General features: G+C 34.5%; 4 protein-coding genes across 5 annotated transcripts; 2 read left to right on the forward strand and 2 right to left on the reverse strand.

Annotated features, from left to right (window-relative positions):
* Positions 1 to 307: 307 nt before the first annotated feature.
* On the reverse strand, positions 308 to 5,108 carry LOC145624974 (F-box protein SKIP23-like). Its single transcript, XM_081678061.1, has 4 exons — positions 3,592 to 5,108; positions 1,920 to 1,980; positions 1,277 to 1,456; positions 308 to 550 (listed from the first exon to the last, which is right to left on the reverse strand). Exons 1-4 carry the CDS (start codon positions 4,818 to 4,820, stop codon positions 347 to 349), a joined length of 1,674 nt encoding a protein of 557 aa, XP_081534187.1. The 5' UTR covers positions 4,821 to 5,108; the 3' UTR covers positions 308 to 346.
* Positions 5,109 to 5,399: 291 nt separating this feature from the next.
* LOC145624981 (uncharacterized) lies at positions 5,400 to 8,255 on the reverse strand. 2 transcript variants are annotated; one of them, XM_081678071.1, is made up of 4 exons: positions 8,027 to 8,255; positions 6,823 to 6,884; positions 6,394 to 6,592; positions 5,400 to 5,937 (listed from the first exon to the last, which is right to left on the reverse strand). In XM_081678071.1, exons 1-4 carry the CDS (start codon positions 8,156 to 8,158, stop codon positions 5,560 to 5,562), a joined length of 771 nt encoding a protein of 256 aa, XP_081534197.1. In that variant the 5' UTR covers positions 8,159 to 8,255; the 3' UTR covers positions 5,400 to 5,559. The 2 variants fall into 2 exon arrangements, with proteins under 2 accessions (XP_081534197.1, XP_081534192.1); XM_081678066.1 differs by having other exon boundaries at positions 6,394 to 6,595.
* Positions 8,256 to 8,998: 743 nt separating this feature from the next.
* LOC145624992 (peroxidase 55-like) lies at positions 8,999 to 10,551 on the forward strand. Its single transcript, XM_081678076.1, has 3 exons — positions 8,999 to 9,232; positions 9,619 to 9,810; positions 9,970 to 10,551. The coding sequence occupies exons 1-3, from the start codon at positions 9,023 to 9,025 to the stop codon at positions 10,549 to 10,551; spliced, it is 984 nt and encodes a 327-aa protein (XP_081534202.1). The 5' UTR covers positions 8,999 to 9,022.
* A 2,796-nt stretch (positions 10,552 to 13,347) lies between these two features.
* On the forward strand, positions 13,348 to 15,235 carry LOC145560984 (peroxidase 55-like). The gene is made up of 3 exons (XM_081621823.1): positions 13,348 to 13,658; positions 14,080 to 14,271; positions 14,418 to 15,235. Exons 1-3 carry the CDS (start codon positions 13,419 to 13,421, stop codon positions 14,991 to 14,993), a joined length of 1,008 nt encoding a protein of 335 aa, XP_081477949.1. The 5' UTR covers positions 13,348 to 13,418; the 3' UTR covers positions 14,994 to 15,235.
* The last annotated feature ends 2,027 nt before the right edge of the window (positions 15,236 to 17,262 follow it).

Consider the following 17,262-nt stretch of genomic DNA (forward strand, 5'->3'; position numbering starts at 1 on the left):
ACAATTTGGGGAGTATATTTTATCGTTTATCTCTTACTTTAAAACACATTCAAATTATTTTATCATTTTTTTCACAAGGGCTGGTGATAAGAATCGATCCCAATATCTCTTGGAAACAAGAGGAGAGCTCTAACCACTTGAACTATCTCTCACTCTCAAATATTATAATATTACTATGTGTGTATATATATATATATATATATATATATATATATGCACATGCTTTGATATTGAGCTTGAAGTCTCGAGGTGAATAGAGTCATAACTAATAATCTTACTGAAATGATAAATATGACACTTGACAATCTTGGTGAATCCAATCAATCCATAAATGGTGACAAATGAGCTATTCAACTATTGCAAATAAATTTTCCTTTTCGAGGGCATTCTCCAATTCACTGAATTTTTCTTCAAACAGAAGGAGCTGAGTATCAAGTTCTGTCACCACAGAATACCAATCAAAAGCACAGTCATTCTGTTTTACAGCTTTCAGTATTGGATCAACAGATGCATGCCTTTCCATAGCTGTAAGCTGTCTGGATGATCCTATCTGCACAGGAAGGCAATCCATTCTTAAACCATAATTCAATCTCGCAAGCCATGATATCAATTAAAAACAATGACCAAAACAAAAACGGAAATGTAATAAAGGAATTGTAGTGTTATAATCAATAAGAGCAGTTTTTTTTTTTTTTTTTTTTTTTTTTTTTTTTTTTTTTCACATAGAGGTAATGATGATTATGCAAACCACCATCATCAGTCAGATGATCGGCCGCCACAATGAGTATGTGATCATTCACAAATCACAACCCTACACGAACTTTGTTTTAACAAGAAATATAAACTTCGGAAATCCAAATCAGAATTATTTCTCTCTTCTAAACTTCAAAACTCCAATTAAAAAGGTCTAGCCATGCCATATAAGTTTCGCAAATGGTTGTGTTATAATTCCAATTTTCAGGGATAGAGAATGGGGAACAATAAACATTTAAAAAAGAACAATGAGGAGAAGTTGTGGCATTTACTAGCATATATGAGATAGATGATTTTGGATGGACACTCACTTGAGGATACTAAAACCCAACAGCAATAATGAGCAACATAAAGACTTTTAGTTCAAATTCTTCTTTCACTCTTCTACATACCTTATAATCTTATATAGTGTAGCAGGCCAACATGTCACAATCCAATTAAAAGGAAGCATTGAGAAACGATATCATATGCTTCGACAGCAAAATTCAAGGGATTATATGTAAAAGTAAGCTACAGAAATTACTTGATTATGCTGATTTTCGGAATTGCTGTGTTTCTCCAATGGCACAGCTAGCTTTTCAACAGCCTTTATTTTGTCAACTACCTCTCTGAATCGATTCAGGAGTTCCTTCATCTTAAGAGAGCATTCCTTAAGTTGAAGTGCACATTTTTGTTGCAGCGGAGAGAGTTCATGGAACTTAGCCTACATCAATTGCTAAAAATTAGCAAGGGAGATAGAGAGGAGTCAAAATTAGAGATGAAGGCAATAACGCATCATCATTATTTTCAAAACCTCTGTCACATCTATAGTATTTATTCAAAATAATAAGGAATGCTCCTTTATTCAAGTCACATCTATAGTTACTGCCTTAACCTGTAACTGAAAATTCAAAATTTCACGAACTACGGCTATTCAAAGGCAGGTATACTTGAGAATTAATATTCTGCTGTCTAGACTCTACTCCTCCTTTATTTAAGACTGCCCTCTTTTATGTCCTCTTGTCATTAAATCCTTTTCATCTGTAAGTTATAATCAGAAATTTAACACTCAATTGACATACATCTACAGGATCTTACACATATTAGGAGGGGGGGGGGGGGGGGTGCGAGGAGTTTTTTTTTATTTTTTTTATTTTTTATATTATATATAAAAAAAGGGGCAGAACCTTTATATACTCATCTGGAATCCTTGATTGTGCAATTGAGAGGGTTCCAAGACGCTCAGACCTGACAGAAAACAGAAAAAGTCAACATTGCTTAACAACCTATTCCAGTTATATTCTACTCTGTAAATTTATAATTAGACAAGCAAGAGGATGATTTTTCAAAAGCCATACTAATTTTGTAGATTTGTAGTCATTAAAATACTTTCATCTTCAATGTCCACTATCTACTATTTGATATACACCGTTGGGTTGTTTGACTAACAAAAAAAATTTATAAATTTCTTTGGGGAATAAAAACCATTTGATAGTTTTACTGCAATTGCTTCTGAAATTGTTATGATGATGATTCAAGTGTCTCCTACAATAGTTTGCTGCCATTGAAGACAACTACTCAACAATGACAGGAAAAAATATCAGTATACGCACCGTACTCCTTTCCCTTGCCATTTTTCTCACATCAGCCTTCCCCAAATACATCCCTACTATCAATCCATTAACACAGGTTTCTATTCCCTCCATTATTTTAAGTGCATCGGTTTAACTAGCACGTTAAAAAAAAAAAAAAAAAAAAAAAAAAAAACTTGAAGAGAAAATTTCCAAAAAGAAAGTGTTGCACTAAAAAAAAAATAATAATAAAAAAATAAATAAAAATTCATGCACTTAAAAAAAGCGGAAGGAGTGGTAGCCAAAATCTTTATCATCTCGTTTTGGAAACATCCTTCAGCCCGTTTAAATTAAAAGTAAGCCCACACAAATAATGACACCCCAATAAGGCGGATTCTCACTGAATTTCGTATTTCCTGCAACCTTGAAATTAAATAGACCTTCAGAATGCTCAAAGCCATCAGTTTTTTCTATAGTCTGCAAACTAGATTAAGCTAAACAAGGAAAAATGCACAATCACCCAAAAAGGGAAAATCATAGTGCAACTTGAATTGTACAACCTACATATTAGAATATGAAAGTTCCAGTCTTCCAGAGCGCCACCATGTCTATAATAGAACTATTTTGCATAATATTCTCTATATGTGGAACCTTTATGTACTTCCCAATTTGAATCTTAAAGTGCCCCAAAATAGCAGCCTATGCTACTCATACTACTCGATAAACTTGCCATGCACAGATTACACATAAAACTTCAAATGGGTGTTCCTAGTCCTTCCTACTGCATTATCATCCCTCCAGTTCAATAGATAACATAAAAGAACCTGACACATTCATGTTGGACACTTTCCATGAGTGCAACCAACAGGTTTGAATTTCACCGAGCCACATTGATAGAAGCAACTAATTTTGTCTACTGCAAAAACACAATTTTAACTATTCAAAGAACTATTTTAATCAAGGTACCAATAATAGTTGCCACTTGCCAGTCAGTGGTAGAAGATGCTAGAGTAGGAAATATAATACATGGGTGTGTACACTAGGCTCTTAAAAGCTTTGGCGGTTGCTCTACAGCAGTTGTGGTAAAGAATGTTTCTTCTCCATTCATAAATTGATTGAAGGAAAATACTAAAGGGAAACACTGATCTAAATTCCATAACATCTGTTTTGTGTTAGATAACATACCATGATAACATGAAATAGTGTTTTGTCTGAAATAACATATCAAGAAATAAAGCACAAAACAAGTTTTCTTACAAAGGAACAAAAATAGTGATTAAATACATACCTGTCTTTCGGCCAGAGCCAAGATTGGGGCGGCCAAAATAAATTAGAATAGCCAAGGGGTGATTCAAGTAAACCAAGATGAGAAGCATCTTCCAAATGCCAAATTCTAATATGAAGATAATTAGATACTGATGTCATAAATTTAACATAATCGTCATCGTATCCATCGTAGTTCAAAAAACTTTGTTCATTAAAAAGAATACAATTCTTTCCATAAGAACCATGGAGCTTCTCAGCTTCCACGGAAAAGGAAAATTCAGGACTAATGAAAAAAGTTTGATCACCAAGACTATTAACCTCAACCCATTTCTTGTTATTGAGCTCATAAACCTTGCCATTCTCCGCACTAATATTACTGCGATCAACTAAATACAAGCGCCCCAACGACTCCACTAAACGTTTCCGGTTTCCACCTCCATCAGTGATGGGAGAGAGGATGGCATGATTCGCATCCATTTTCAAACGGTTAGCACAACCTATCTTAATCTCATACATACTTCCTCTACGATCAATGCCTAAAACCCGACCCTTAAATTCAACAATATCATCAAATTGAATTCCTTTACCATCATGTATAATTTCCCATTCTGTTTCAGAACCCACATTCTCAAAACTTAAACCCAACCTAAGCAACCCCAATTTCCCAAAATCAGAAAGTACAACAACAGCCAAACCATTATCATTCGAAAACAAAACCACTTTATGAACAATCCCAAAAACAGATGGTTTAACACTCCCTTTAGAAAGATAACTAAGATTGTAAAATCGACCCAATTCAGAAACGCGATAATCAAGCAAATTTAGGGTTCGAGGGAAATTAATAGGCATAGAATACGGAATCCTACAAAAGGGTTTACGAAAACTGACCTTTCCAGAAACAGATTGATCCAGAAAAAGAAGCGAAACCCTAGGCATCCATGATGGAAAATCTTCATCGATTAAAGGGCGATAAGCGTAGATAACAGTGGCAGATAAAACGACGGCGTCGTCAGTTGCATTGGGGTTTAAAATAGAGGAGAAGCGATTTAGAAGAGAATTGGGCGGAGATGGGATGGTGAGAGGCAGAGGAGGAAACAGAGTGGAAAGAGGGGAGGAGAGAGAATAAGAAGAGGAAGAATACCATGATTTACAAACACTGCGGAAGCTAAGGATGTCAATGGGGTTCAAGCATTTGGCTATGGAGGTTAGGAGTTCTTCATGAAGGTCTGACCATGGCGGAATTATACCCATTTTACAGAGAGTACTGTATCAGTTTACAAGAGTGTTACTCCGTATTGATTAGGAAAACTCAACAATAATTTATACAGTAGTAAAAAAAAAAAAAAATTAGTACCTAGGGTAAATTCAAGTTTATCTCCTAAAAAAAAAAAAAAAATTGTTCAAGGAGCAATTTAAACAATAATAAAATTAAAAAAAAAACCTAATTATATTTATATTTTGACTAGGATGGCTAGCAAGCATGATGCTTTTGTAACAAAAAAAGTGCACTTGATGCTAACGTGCATGAATGATGCATGCGTCGTCATGGCTAATTATCTCTATTGATTTTACTTAATGTCACAAATTTAGTTGTTGACATCATTAGTGAGAAAAAAACATTTAAACTAATAATTTTACATCAGCTTTTATATGTGGCAAATCATCTAGTATGACCAACCATAATAGGGTTACTTCGTTAATGCTAGAGGAGTTTACTCGATCACTAACCCACTATGGGGGAAGGTTCTTAGGTTGCAGGGTCAGATATTTGAAAAATAAAGTGTAAGCTAAGTTTAATTCAATTTGCTATACCATTTATGATCTCCACAACTAAAGATGTTAGTCATCGATTTTCATTTAAGGCTTAACATGACTGGTTTACCATATCATGGGAAGAAGACAACAGTATACAACTATGATAATAATGATACTGTAGCATAACACCATTGTTATTTTCAAAAGAAAATATCAAATTATCAAACATGTGTTGCTATCTATTCGTTGTGGAAGATGAGTCGTCCATTCTTTTCTCACGCTGAACAGACCGAGGAACAAAGGCCAAGCCACGGTTGTGGCGACGGCCAAAGCTGATGGACGAAGGCATGGAGTCAGAGGTACTTAATTGAGAGATAGCAGAAGTAAGATCTTCCATGGTGTCGTCAACCTCAGCATCCAATGGCATTACATTTGAAGTTTCCTCTTTGCAAGAAGCTTGTTTACGCCACTGCTTTTGCCTCTGTTTCTTAGACAGGTGCACTTTCTTATAAAACTCAAATGTTGTAGGAAATTTGTGCTTGTCCACAAGATGTTGATGTCGGGCTTTGTAACTTTTGAATTTCAACCCGCAAGTTTCCACCAAGCACTCGTACTGAATATGAAAATAATCAATCTTAATTTCTGAATTTGGCTTTTAAAAATGTGCACTAAGTAACAAACACCACCTATTCATCATAACTTCTAACAAAAGTGCATTGACAAACAACTTTTTCTTAATTGGTAGTTAGTTACGCAGCTACATTGCCACCACTTGAAAGTGAGGAAAGTAGCATAACTGAACCATTCTGCCATAGTGCCATCCTATCAACCCCCACCCTATGGTCTTATAGTGTGCTCGTGAGAGATAATTAATCGTCTCCATTGCTACAGTTAAGTTTTCCAAGATTATAAAAGATGCTATCAGTTTAGTAATATCTGTGTGCCCGAGTACCTTCAGAAGTAATATCAAGTATCACCAAGAGGAAAACTTCAAAATTTAACTAATGGTGGGGGGAATATGTGTGATTAGGTGAAGATACCAAAGCATATGTGGATAGTTAATACTTACCATAGGATATCCCCTTGCAACTTTGGCCTTGAAGTAAGAATCATGCACTTCAGACACATGTATGCTAAGCAAGCGTTGCGTAGGGTATGCTTTATGGCACACTGAACAGGATGCAGTATGGCTCGCATTATAGTGATCCTCAAAACCCTCCAATGAATTTAACCGTGCGCCACAACCAACAATTGGACAGAAAATCTCCCTGCTATCATATCATCACATTAGCTAGGCTCATCCGATAAAAAAAAATCATACAAGCAGGACAAAGATTGAGCATTTAGTCATCTAATTATCATATTTAAGCTTACCCATCTAGCTGGAAAAGGAAGAGAATGACTAAAGAGCATATATAAGCTCCTTTTTTAGCATTTGAACAAATTAGATTGGAAAAACAAAATACTTGAAACAACTGATAATATGATACTGTATTACCTTTCATGATTGTCCATGTCGATAAGTTGTTTCTTTTCATCTTCAGTCAAGTCAATTGCAACCTGGAGAAAATGGATATAAGTCAAGAAAAAGAAAGAAAAGAAGCCACTTTGTTATTAACCTCAATACAGGGTCTATATTACAAGAAAGCTTAACCAGGAATTGAAAGGAAACCGTAAATTTAATAGTCAGAGTACACAAATTGGAGAATGCTAGGATGTTAAACGAACTAATTCTGCAGTATCATCTCTAAGACTCTAATATTAAGAGAACTTCCCAAAGAGAAGCTTAAACTAAAAGTCAGGATTCATTTAAATGAACAATGAGTAAGAGCCAACACTTATCCCAATATGCCATTATGTATTTATGTTATGAAGAGTAATGAGAAGACCGTTTGATAACTCATGGTTTTCCATTTTCATGAAACCCCCCTCTCTCAAAAATTAGCTTCCTCATGATGTCGGACAAAATTTGTTATCTTTCACCAAATAATACCCCAAAGTTCCACATAACATTTGACTCATGGTTTATAATTGGATTTTCCAAAATATCCAACTTAAAATGATGCAGCTATCATATACATCCCTTAAAGTAAAATCATACCATATCCTTAATTACGAGGGAACGGGACAAGGGAGGCAGTTACGAGCTAAATAACAACTGTACTTTCAGATTGAGTTTATGAATTACAAATGTATATATACTCACTTCATCTGTTTATTTTATTAGTTGCAACTTGCAACTTACCTATGTTACTCCGACTCTTCAACTATCACGTATGTCAGATTGTCACCTCATAAGTCAAAACTCTCAAGTCACAATATTATTTTAAAACATAAAATTTTCATAATTTTACTTCGGAGTATAACATAGGGAGAGTATCAAACTTCATTTTTTAGCAGCTACGCAAATCTCAAACATTAATTTTCCTTTCAACTCTAACAGAGAATAGGCTAAACTTTAATTACTTCTATTTAAGTAAGAAAGCTGTCTCATTAAATCTCAATTATTAACTATTGGAACAACCAATTAACTACTTAATTCAAGCAAATTAAAACCTAATTATAAGTTTATAACAGCAAAAAAAAGATTACAACACACAATATTGCTCAAAAATACTGTAATTTAAGTAAGAATGAGCTTAATCGAAGTAATTAGTGGCATAAATTATGAAATTTGACAAGGATAAAAAAAGAATAAAGACCTGTTTATGAAGAAGTTGTCGTTCAATATCGCCGGAAGAGAAAAAGGAAGAATCAGGTGCGAACTTCCGACAAATAGGCTTCCAGTAACAAAACTCTGATTTGGATGTACCTTGTTCGATTTCCATCGCCATTTTTATGTAGGAAGAGAGAATTTGAGGATGTATTTCAAAAATTTCTGGATTATTCTACCGTTTGACACATTGATTTTGAAGAATTTTTGAATCTGGGATATTTGGGTTTTTGCTGAGGTGGTGTCTCATATTGGGCTGGGCCTGTATACTTTAATATTATTCTATGGGCTGAGCCTCATTCAAATATTAAATGTCCTCAAAGTCCAGTTCAATGTAAATTACTATGTACTTCCTCTGTCACAAATTAGATACGTGTTTATACAAAATATTTTACTAGTATTTGTATAATGGAACATTAAGGATTTAGTGGTTTGTCAATAAATATACCAAAAATTTGTTGGAGAACAATGTTGGGATTTGTTGTGGCGTTAATACTGTTGGTGCAAGCCAACACTAGCTCAAAACCCATACGTCACTCTAATTACAAACAACTCTGTTCCTCATTAATTATTCTAGATCGATTAGCACGGTAGCACCATACAATATCACCAAAAAAAAAAAAAGTACATACACAATTGATAATTAATGTTTTATTAACCAAATTGCACCAAACAACTTATTCACCTTAATAATTATAACTCAAAATAGTGTTGTAAATTAATTATGCATTGTTTAGTATTACTATTTTAAAAGTGAAACGTAAATTTGATGGTAAATTTCTTACTTATGTACGAGTGAAACTCTATTTAAGACAACATCACTAGATTCACTCCTAAGTCCTAACAGAGAAGGCCAGGGCTTTATATAATAAGTTGGATGTTTCGACCATAGTGTACAAAATTCTTGTTTCTCTTCATCAAGCTCAATTATATTATTACTAGCAACCTTTAAGAAATTCTTTCAAGAGAGAAAGCAAGAAAGAAAATGGAAGACCAGAGAATACTCTGCTCAATTTTGGTGATCATTATGATGGTTATTGAGGGAGGAGAAGCTCAACTATCGGAAAATTTCTATAGTGCTTCCTGCCCTCGTCTCAAAAATATAGTGAAAAAGGTTGTAATTAAGAGATGCAATCAAAATTTCGTAACAGCTCAAGCAACATTACGTCTGTTTTTCCATGATTGCTTTGTTCAGGTAATGATCTCCATGATATTTCAAATTAACAAGGTTTGTAGCTACATTTTTAAAACACTACTCCCTCCGTCCCTTAATTATATGCCTATTTCTTTCCTTTATTATTCACATAATAGATGGAAATAAACATATAACTAAGGGACGGAGGAAGCAATAAACATTTTCAACAGTGTTTATGCGATGAGTTAAGAGGGTATAGGCTAAATGATCCAACTTCAGAATAAATGAATTGATAGTCAAATGAATTTGCACCAAATCAATTGTAATAAAGTACCCTTGAAAGAATTGAAGCTCTAAGACTACTAGACAATGAAAATAATATACTTGTACTACGTATCTATTCTTGAGTGAAAGCGTTAACCTGATAATCCCTTTTGTGTTTACAGGGGTGTGATGCTTCAGTCATGATTTTCTCTCCAAATGGCAATGCAGAAAAGGATTCAGAGGACAATCTCTCGCTAGTAGGAGACGGCTTTGACACAATTGTAGAGGCCAAACAAGCCGTTGAAGCTGTTTGTCCTGGTGTAGTCTCTTGTGCTGATATTCTGGCTCTCGCGACCAGAGATGCTGTAGTTGTGGTAAGTCCATCCCATTTGTACCTAATGAATCATCCACATTGGAAACTCTAACACGCGTACATTTACATATATATTACATACACCTCATCAATCAATTACACCCCTTCAATCTATTTTAAAATTTTCTGATTCATGATTAATTATTCCATGTGTTTTTAGACAGGAGGTCCTTCATACAATGTAGAACTTGGACGTCGAGATGGGTTAAGGTCAAAGAAATCAGATGTCACAAAACATTTACCGGATCCAGACAACAAGTTTAACGAGCTACTTAACATGTTCACCAAGCATGGCCTGAACCAAACTGATCTAGTCGCGCTATCAGGAGCTCATACAATAGGTGCAGCCCACTGCTCCAAGTTTTCGAAACGTATCTACAATTACTCTCAATCCAGCCCTGTTGATCCTACCATGAACCCCATATATGCTCTACTGTTGCAGCAACAATGCCCACCAGGTGTAAACCCAAAAAAAGTTGTCCCCATGGACCCTGCAAGGCCGAGATCGAAAACATTCGACAATTTGTATTATCAAAACTTAATTGCAGGAATGGGGTTGTTTACTTCAGATCAGGAGCTCTTTACTAACCCAGCTTCTAGACCAACAGTTATTGATTTTGCCAATAATCCTGACAACTTTAACGCAGCTTTTGTTACTGCGATGAGAAAGCTCGGTCGAGTTGGTGTAAAGACTGGTAAACAAGGTGAAATCAGAAGGAACTGTGCATCTTTCAACACTTGAATCCTAAAGAATTTACGACAAAATTTAGAGAAAAACCGTAAATGTTCAATAGTTAGCTGTCTTAGCTCTAATATTAAATAAATCATCAAGTAATCATACAAGCTATAACCTAGCAAATCTATATCAATATGGAAGATATATTCGACAATATATTGATTATATCTCATATTTCTAACAATATACAAGTATATGTACTGTGATATATACAAGTATTAAGTATATATTCATTGTTTTTCTGATTTTATCAACCTACATGATTTTTTTCCTTTTGCCAAACATCAATATAATTAATAAGACGCATTATATAATATGGTGATTGTGTATGCCTTGTTCTAGCATAAATTGTCTAAATGATGAAACACAATTACAGAAGTAATGAAGTTTTTTTATTTATTTGATGATTTAGACATTTTTGAAATAAATGCAGCTAGCAAATAATAGGTGGAACATTCAAATAAACCTATAGTAGCTAAAATCCGTAAAAGCTATCCTTTAGCTTAAGAATCAAAGAATATCAGCATTCATTTATTCATGTCAACTGTCGAGTCATATCGACCTTAGCACATGAAGGAGTAAGAGTAAGACTACTACTACATAGGTATGTTGCTAGCTTAACTATAAAACACTAACACAATACATATAGCTTGACAATATTAGTGGTCCGAATTGGAGTATTAGAGATTTAGAGATAATGAAAGTAACATATCTTGTTTAAATGTCTTAATTTATGGGGTCTAAAATCCAGAATTTTAGCATATTGAATGGTGCATAGGTTGCACTCTTGGCAGTCCAAAAAGGGCTTTAAGCACCTAAAGTTGAAATTTTCACTTGTTTGTCCATAAATGTGCAAACAGTACGTACTCTTAATAGACATAACCTTAACTAGGATATTATGTTGTATTGATGGATTCAGTGTATAACCCTTATGACCGCCATTATGAAGTTTCCCTATAGAATTCTCATTGTGCAGCAGTATATTAGTAAAGCGTTGCAACTCCAAAATGGGGACTATATTATGAAACGGAGAGACTATTCTGCATTTATACAAGCCTATGACCTTTATATATGTTCAAATGAATCATCTATAAGACTATAAGGCAAAAACTGGCAACTAAAACCAAAGGCCTCAATTCTGGGGTGTTTGGGCTTTGCTGAGGTGTTGTTTGATATTGGGCTGGGCCTTGTAGTCAGCATCACATTTTCGTAATAGTTTCAGTAAGTGTGAGATCCATATTTAATGAAAAGTTACTAATTTATTTATATTTTTACCAATTAATAAATATATATTCCGTATTATATTTTGCTTGGGGGTTGATAAATTTGTATTTTCACCTATAGTATATGGGTCCACACTCTCAACTTCTCAAGGGCCTCAACCCATTTATATATTGTCAAACGCGGGTCTGGGCCACTTCACAAGTCCAAGGAGGTTCCATCCCAAAACCATATGGCAATAGGAGGAGTAGCCCCTTAGCCTTATAAAGTGTTTAACTCTCTCTTCTTCAACCAATGTGGGACACTTACATGTGGTGACACTTGAGAGGTTTATTCTTCAACATATATCAATTATTAATTTATTATCTTTTGCTATCTAAAATAAGTGATAATATTATAATAATGTGTACTTACACATTTCATGACTATTTTCAGTAATCTAAAATGTATAAGCTAGCTTAGCTACTCTATAATAGAAGAACTCTTGTGGAAAAAGTTAATGACAACCAAATTAAAAAAAACGAGTTCATAATTATTCTAAAGAAGCAGCGTATATAAAAAGATATACCAATAATATAAAGTGTAGAAGAACAATGTTGGGATTTGTTGTAGTGTCAATATCAACCTTGTTGGTGCAAGCCAACACTAGCTTAAAACCTATACGTCACTCTAATTATAACATACAAACAACACCGACCCTAATTAAATTATTCAAGATTGATTAGCACCATAAAAGTACATACACACTTGATAAATATATTTTCCTATATTCCTAACATTTATAGATAATTCGTGGAAAATTAGAAATAGTGAGATGATAATTAAATGATTTATATACCAAATTGCACCAAGCAACTTATCCGCCTTAATAAAAAGAGCTCTAAATAGTGTACTCCGTAGTAGATTATGAAATTACTTACCACCTACATTAAATATTAGTTGCAATTTTAAGGTATTTTTTATGAGATACTATAAAATATTCTAAAGTTACAATTAATATTTAACGGAAGTATATTTCCTCAAAAAAAAAAAATTTAACGGAGGTATTAGTATATACTCTTATTATTAAACACCATCTTTGTTATTAGAAAATTTTCATAAAATACCCTTGTACATAGTTTAAAATAATGAACCAACAGGTACCCCGGCAATTTAAAATACTAGTATGCATCATGTGCCTCTCAGATTTAACAGGTCTACGTATGAGTTAAGCTAATCAACCAAGCGAATGAGTCAAGCTAGTCAACCATGCATATAATGAGTACTTATCGAATAAACTTCTATCCTTAACTTGGAAAAATCTTCAGAATTTAGGACACTGATATAGTAAAGTTATAACCCTAAAATTGGGGCAATGGAACAAGTAAAACTAATGAAGCCAAAATTCCAGGCTGTATAAATGAAATTGTCCAATTTGACCTTTCTAATGGAGAGCCACGTAGAATAGAACAAAACTGACGTGGCTTAATTTAATTGATTAATCACAACAGTTTAGGCCATAAGACAACATCACTATTCACTACTACAAAGGATTTATATAATAAGTTGGGTGCTTAGGCCATAGTGTACAAACATCTTATTTCTTCTCTTCATCAAGCTTAGCTTATTGTACGGAGTATACATTATTATTACTTATTAGCAACCCTATTGAAATGTTTTCAAGGGAAAAAGCAAGGAAGAAAATGGAAGATTGGAGAATACTTTGCTCAACTCTAATGATCATTATGATGGTCATTGAGGGAGGTGAAGCTCAATTATCGGAAAATTTTTACAGTTCCTCTTGCCCTCGTCTCGAACGTATAGTGCAACAGGCTGTTAAGAAGAAACATGATCAAACTTTCGTAACAGCTCCGGCAACTCTACGTCTGTTTTTCCATGACTGCCTTGTTCTGGTAATGCTCTTCCATGCAATTATGACATACCACATACCTATCATCTTAAATGCAAATAAACATTTTGTATAGTGTTAGTGTGACGAGTTAAGACTATACAGAGTAAATGATTTACTCGTATTATGCAATGTTTTAACACTATTTTACTCAAACACCCTTGAAAAAAATAAATAATAAATAAATAAAACTTTAAATATTGGTCACTGTTTCAACTATTAGGTAGCTAGGCCATATGGTTATAAGGACGCCTCAAGTTAGTTCTTATCTTAAGCCATTATACGTGCACCAAAACACTCAACAGAAAAATACAGTAGTCCAAGACTAGTAGACAAATAAGAAAATACTCAAATTAAGTACTACTTAAAATTTTATCTACTCTTGAGTGTGAGTGTTTACCTAATAATCCTTCATTTTTTTACAGGGGTGTGATGCTTCAGTCATGATTTTCTCACCAAATGGCGATGCAGAGAAGGATTCAGATGATGATCTCTCGCTAGCAGGAGACGGATTTGACACGGTTATAAAGGCCAAGCAAGCAGTTGAGGCTGTTTGTCCCGGTGTAGTCTCTTGTGCTGATATTCTGGCTCTTGCTGCCAGAGAGGCTGTAGTTCTGGTAAGTCCCACGTTATATTGGGAGATCTAACACGCGTAAAGTAACATATTGCAATACCGCCTTTATATATTACATACGACCCATCAATTACAGCCCCTCAAGGCCTCAATCGTCCCTTATTGATAGTTAATTTCGTATGTTTTCAGACAGGAGGCCCTTCATTCAGTGTAGAACTTGGACGTCGAGATGGGCTAAGGTCAAAGAAATCAGATGTCACAAAACATCTACCAGAACCAGACCACAAGTTTAACGAGCTACTTAACTTGTTTGCCAAGAATGGCCTGAACCAAACTGATCTAGTCGCGCTGTCAGGAGCTCACACCATAGGTGCAGCCCACTGCTCGAAGTTTTCAAAACGTATCTACAATTACTCTCAATTTAGCCCTATTGATCCTACCCTGGACCCCTTATATGCCCTACAGTTGCAGCAACAATGCCCACCAGGTGTAAACCCAAACATTGTCGCCTTTTTGGACCCTTTGAGCTCGAATACATTCGACAATACATATTATAAGAACTTAATTGTAGGAAGGGGGTTGCTTACTTCAGATCAGGAGCTCTTCACTAACCTGGCTTCTAGACCAACAGTTATTGATTTTGCCAATAATCCAGGAAACTTTAATGCAGCTTTCGTTACTGCGATGAGAAAGCTTGGTCGAGTTGGTGTAAAAACTGGTAAACAAGGTGAAATCAGAAGGAACTGTGCAGCATTCAACTCATGAATCCTAAGAACATTTATCCCTTAAGACAACAAAAAAATTGTACTGCAATATATATTCATTATTTCTTACAGCATCATAAGTTAATTCAACCAATATATTTACATTATTAATTTTTGTTTATTAAGATGCAAAGTAGGCACGCAACAAGGTTACGTGCTATCCAATTTTCGTAAAATACGTATATACTGTATGAACTGTAAGAAACGGGTAAATGACGATGAATGTGTATGCCTTGTTCTGCATATGTTGTCTTAACATAATTACAGGAAAAATTAAGTTGGTGGTTGTGATTATTTAGACATTCTTGAAATAAATACAACTTGCAAATAATAGGTGTAACATTCATACCCGGCCAATAGCTATAATCCGTAAAAGCTATCTTTTAGCTTAAGAATCAAAGAAGATGCATTGATTATTCATGTCAACTGTCGAGTCGTATCGACCTTAGCACATGAAGCACTAAGACAATAAGTACCTACGTATGTTGATAGCTTAACATAAAACACTAGCATATTTTAGTGGTCCAAATTGGTGCATTAGAGATAATGAAAGTAACACACACCTTAATTATATACTTATATGTCCTTATCGAGCAAGTTTGATGGGGTCTAAAAGTCGGAATTTTAGCATAACACAAGCAAAATATGCAAATAAAGAGTACGAAAAAACCCATAGTTATAGACTCAAATAATTAAGTTATTTGATCTACTTACCTCCCCTCTGCATTCCACATATATGAATTTTTATTTTGAGCATATTCGAGTCTCATGAGTCACAATCCATGCTGCGCCCACTTGATTGGTTCGGTTTGAAATTATTTGTCCCAGAACAACATGGTAATGTCTACGTATAAATACTGAATATACTTTGACATTAATTTCACTGATGTATGCTTATTGAAGAGTGCCTAGGTTGTACTCCTAATAGACCTAATAACCTAATTTAAACTAGATTGTGCTGTACTGTACTGATGGATTCAGTGAAACATGATTATCTTGAGTTGATTTTTTTTATTGTTTTCAAATTATAGAATCTAGAACATTAGAACAGCCTAAGGCAGAATCCAGAACAATATAGAATCCATACAGAATTGCCTATTTCTGAAGTCTGCACTAGAAATCTCACAGTACAGTTTATTTGCTAAGTATTGCAAAAAAAAAAAAAAAAAAAAAGAGAATTCGGCACTTATACAAGCTTATGATCTCTATTTATATATGAAAACTCGGTCTATAAACATGAATCATCTCTGAGGCAAAAACTGCAAGCTAAAAACAGAGGCCTCAATACAATTTCAATCTGTCTGATAATGGCCTGACAATGCAACCAACGCTTACCATGTTCTAGTAGCCACTTAAACAATTTAAAGATTGAATGCACCTACATTTAGTGACATTTTCTCTATATCTAGTGGAACGACCATTATGTATTAAACAACTCTAGGATGACGAAACCCATTGACCAAAATGTGACACGATTAGGTAGAAGCTGATTATGCATATATCCTAACCCAATTACTTCTTAATGGAATGGTGAATGGCCAATGTTCTCGCACTGTTTTTGTGTAAGTCTCTTGTAATTTAGCTCCCATTGGCTACATAAATGCTTATAACCTTTTAAAATTACCTAAAAAGCAACAGGTTATTGTCAGTAGGCAATGTAGAAGCTAGGAAACTAAAAGGATTCTAGCTGTCCAACTGTGGAGGGTATTGTTACAAAGGCTGTGTTAGTAAAGTTCCAACAGACATTTGTTACAGCTCAAGCAACTCTTCGTCGTTTTTCTATGACTGCTTTGTCAAGGTGAGAGCAATGATCAAGCCTTCTAGTTTTGAAATATTAAACAACTGCATAGATAAAATTTACATTCTATGCAACTTAAACAAATTTGTACCTTGTTTCTGTAGGGTGGTGATGCATCAATTATGATTTTCTCACCAAACGGAGATGCAGGGAAAGATGTTCCAGAGAATCTCTCGCTGGCTGGTGATGGATTTGACACAGTCATATAGACAAAACTTCTCTATAATTTCTCGCTCTCTAACCCAGTTGACCCTACACTTAACCCTGCCTATATTGAGCAATTCCTGCAAATCTGTCCAACAAATGAAGAATCATTCTAGGAAATGTCATTTCATTTAACATCCAGCTTTAAAGTTCACGCTTGTACATGTTCTGTTCAATGGTTTCAATGCCTGCAAAATAATGTGCACATAAGTGATGTTATTAGCATTGAAATGCATGAAGCAAAACTGATGTTAGTTGCCTCAGAAAT

Source organism: Chenopodium album, chromosome 1 (genome assembly GCF_948465745.1).
Source record: "Chenopodium album chromosome 1, dcCheAlbu1.1, whole genome shotgun sequence".
NCBI lineage: Eukaryota > Viridiplantae > Streptophyta > Magnoliopsida > Caryophyllales > Amaranthaceae > Chenopodium > Chenopodium album.

What these genes read in the sequence shown, in the direction of transcription:
- LOC145624992 (XM_081678076.1), top strand. Translation starts at nt 9,023, where the DNA reads ATGGAAGACCAGAGAATACTCTGCTCAATTTTGGTGATCATTATGATG. An exon ending in TCCATGATTGCTTTGTTCAG is followed by an intron (nt 9,233 to 9,618) that starts GTAATGATCTCC and finishes TTGTGTTTACAG; the next exon opens with GGGTGTGATGCTTCAGTCAT. An exon ending in CCAGAGATGCTGTAGTTGTG is followed by an intron (nt 9,811 to 9,969) that starts GTAAGTCCATCC and finishes ATGTGTTTTTAG; the next exon opens with ACAGGAGGTCCTTCATACAA.
- LOC145624981 (XM_081678066.1), bottom strand. Translation starts at nt 8,158, where the DNA reads ATGGCGATGGAAATCGAACAAGGTACATCCAAATCAGAGTTTTGTTAC. An exon ending in GACATGGACAATCATGAAAG is followed by an intron (nt 6,596 to 6,822) that starts GTAATACAGTAT and finishes ATGATATGATAG; the next exon opens with CAGGGAGATTTTCTGTCCAA. An exon ending in TTGCAAGGGGATATCCTATG is followed by an intron (nt 5,938 to 6,393) that starts GTAAGTATTAAC and finishes TTTCATATTCAG; the next exon opens with TACGAGTGCTTGGTGGAAAC.
- LOC145560984 (XM_081621823.1), top strand. Translation starts at nt 13,419, where the DNA reads ATGTTTTCAAGGGAAAAAGCAAGGAAGAAAATGGAAGATTGGAGAATA. An exon ending in TCCATGACTGCCTTGTTCTG is followed by an intron (nt 13,659 to 14,079) that starts GTAATGCTCTTC and finishes ATTTTTTTACAG; the next exon opens with GGGTGTGATGCTTCAGTCAT. An exon ending in CCAGAGAGGCTGTAGTTCTG is followed by an intron (nt 14,272 to 14,417) that starts GTAAGTCCCACG and finishes GTATGTTTTCAG; the next exon opens with ACAGGAGGCCCTTCATTCAG.
- LOC145624974 (XM_081678061.1), bottom strand. Translation starts at nt 4,820, where the DNA reads ATGGGTATAATTCCGCCATGGTCAGACCTTCATGAAGAACTCCTAACC. An exon ending in TGGCTCTGGCCGAAAGACAG is followed by an intron (nt 1,981 to 3,591) that starts GTATGTATTTAA and finishes GTTTTCTGTCAG; the next exon opens with GTCTGAGCGTCTTGGAACCC. An exon ending in CCGAAAATCAGCATAATCAA is followed by an intron (nt 551 to 1,276) that starts GTAATTTCTGTA and finishes CTTCCTGTGCAG; the next exon opens with ATAGGATCATCCAGACAGCT.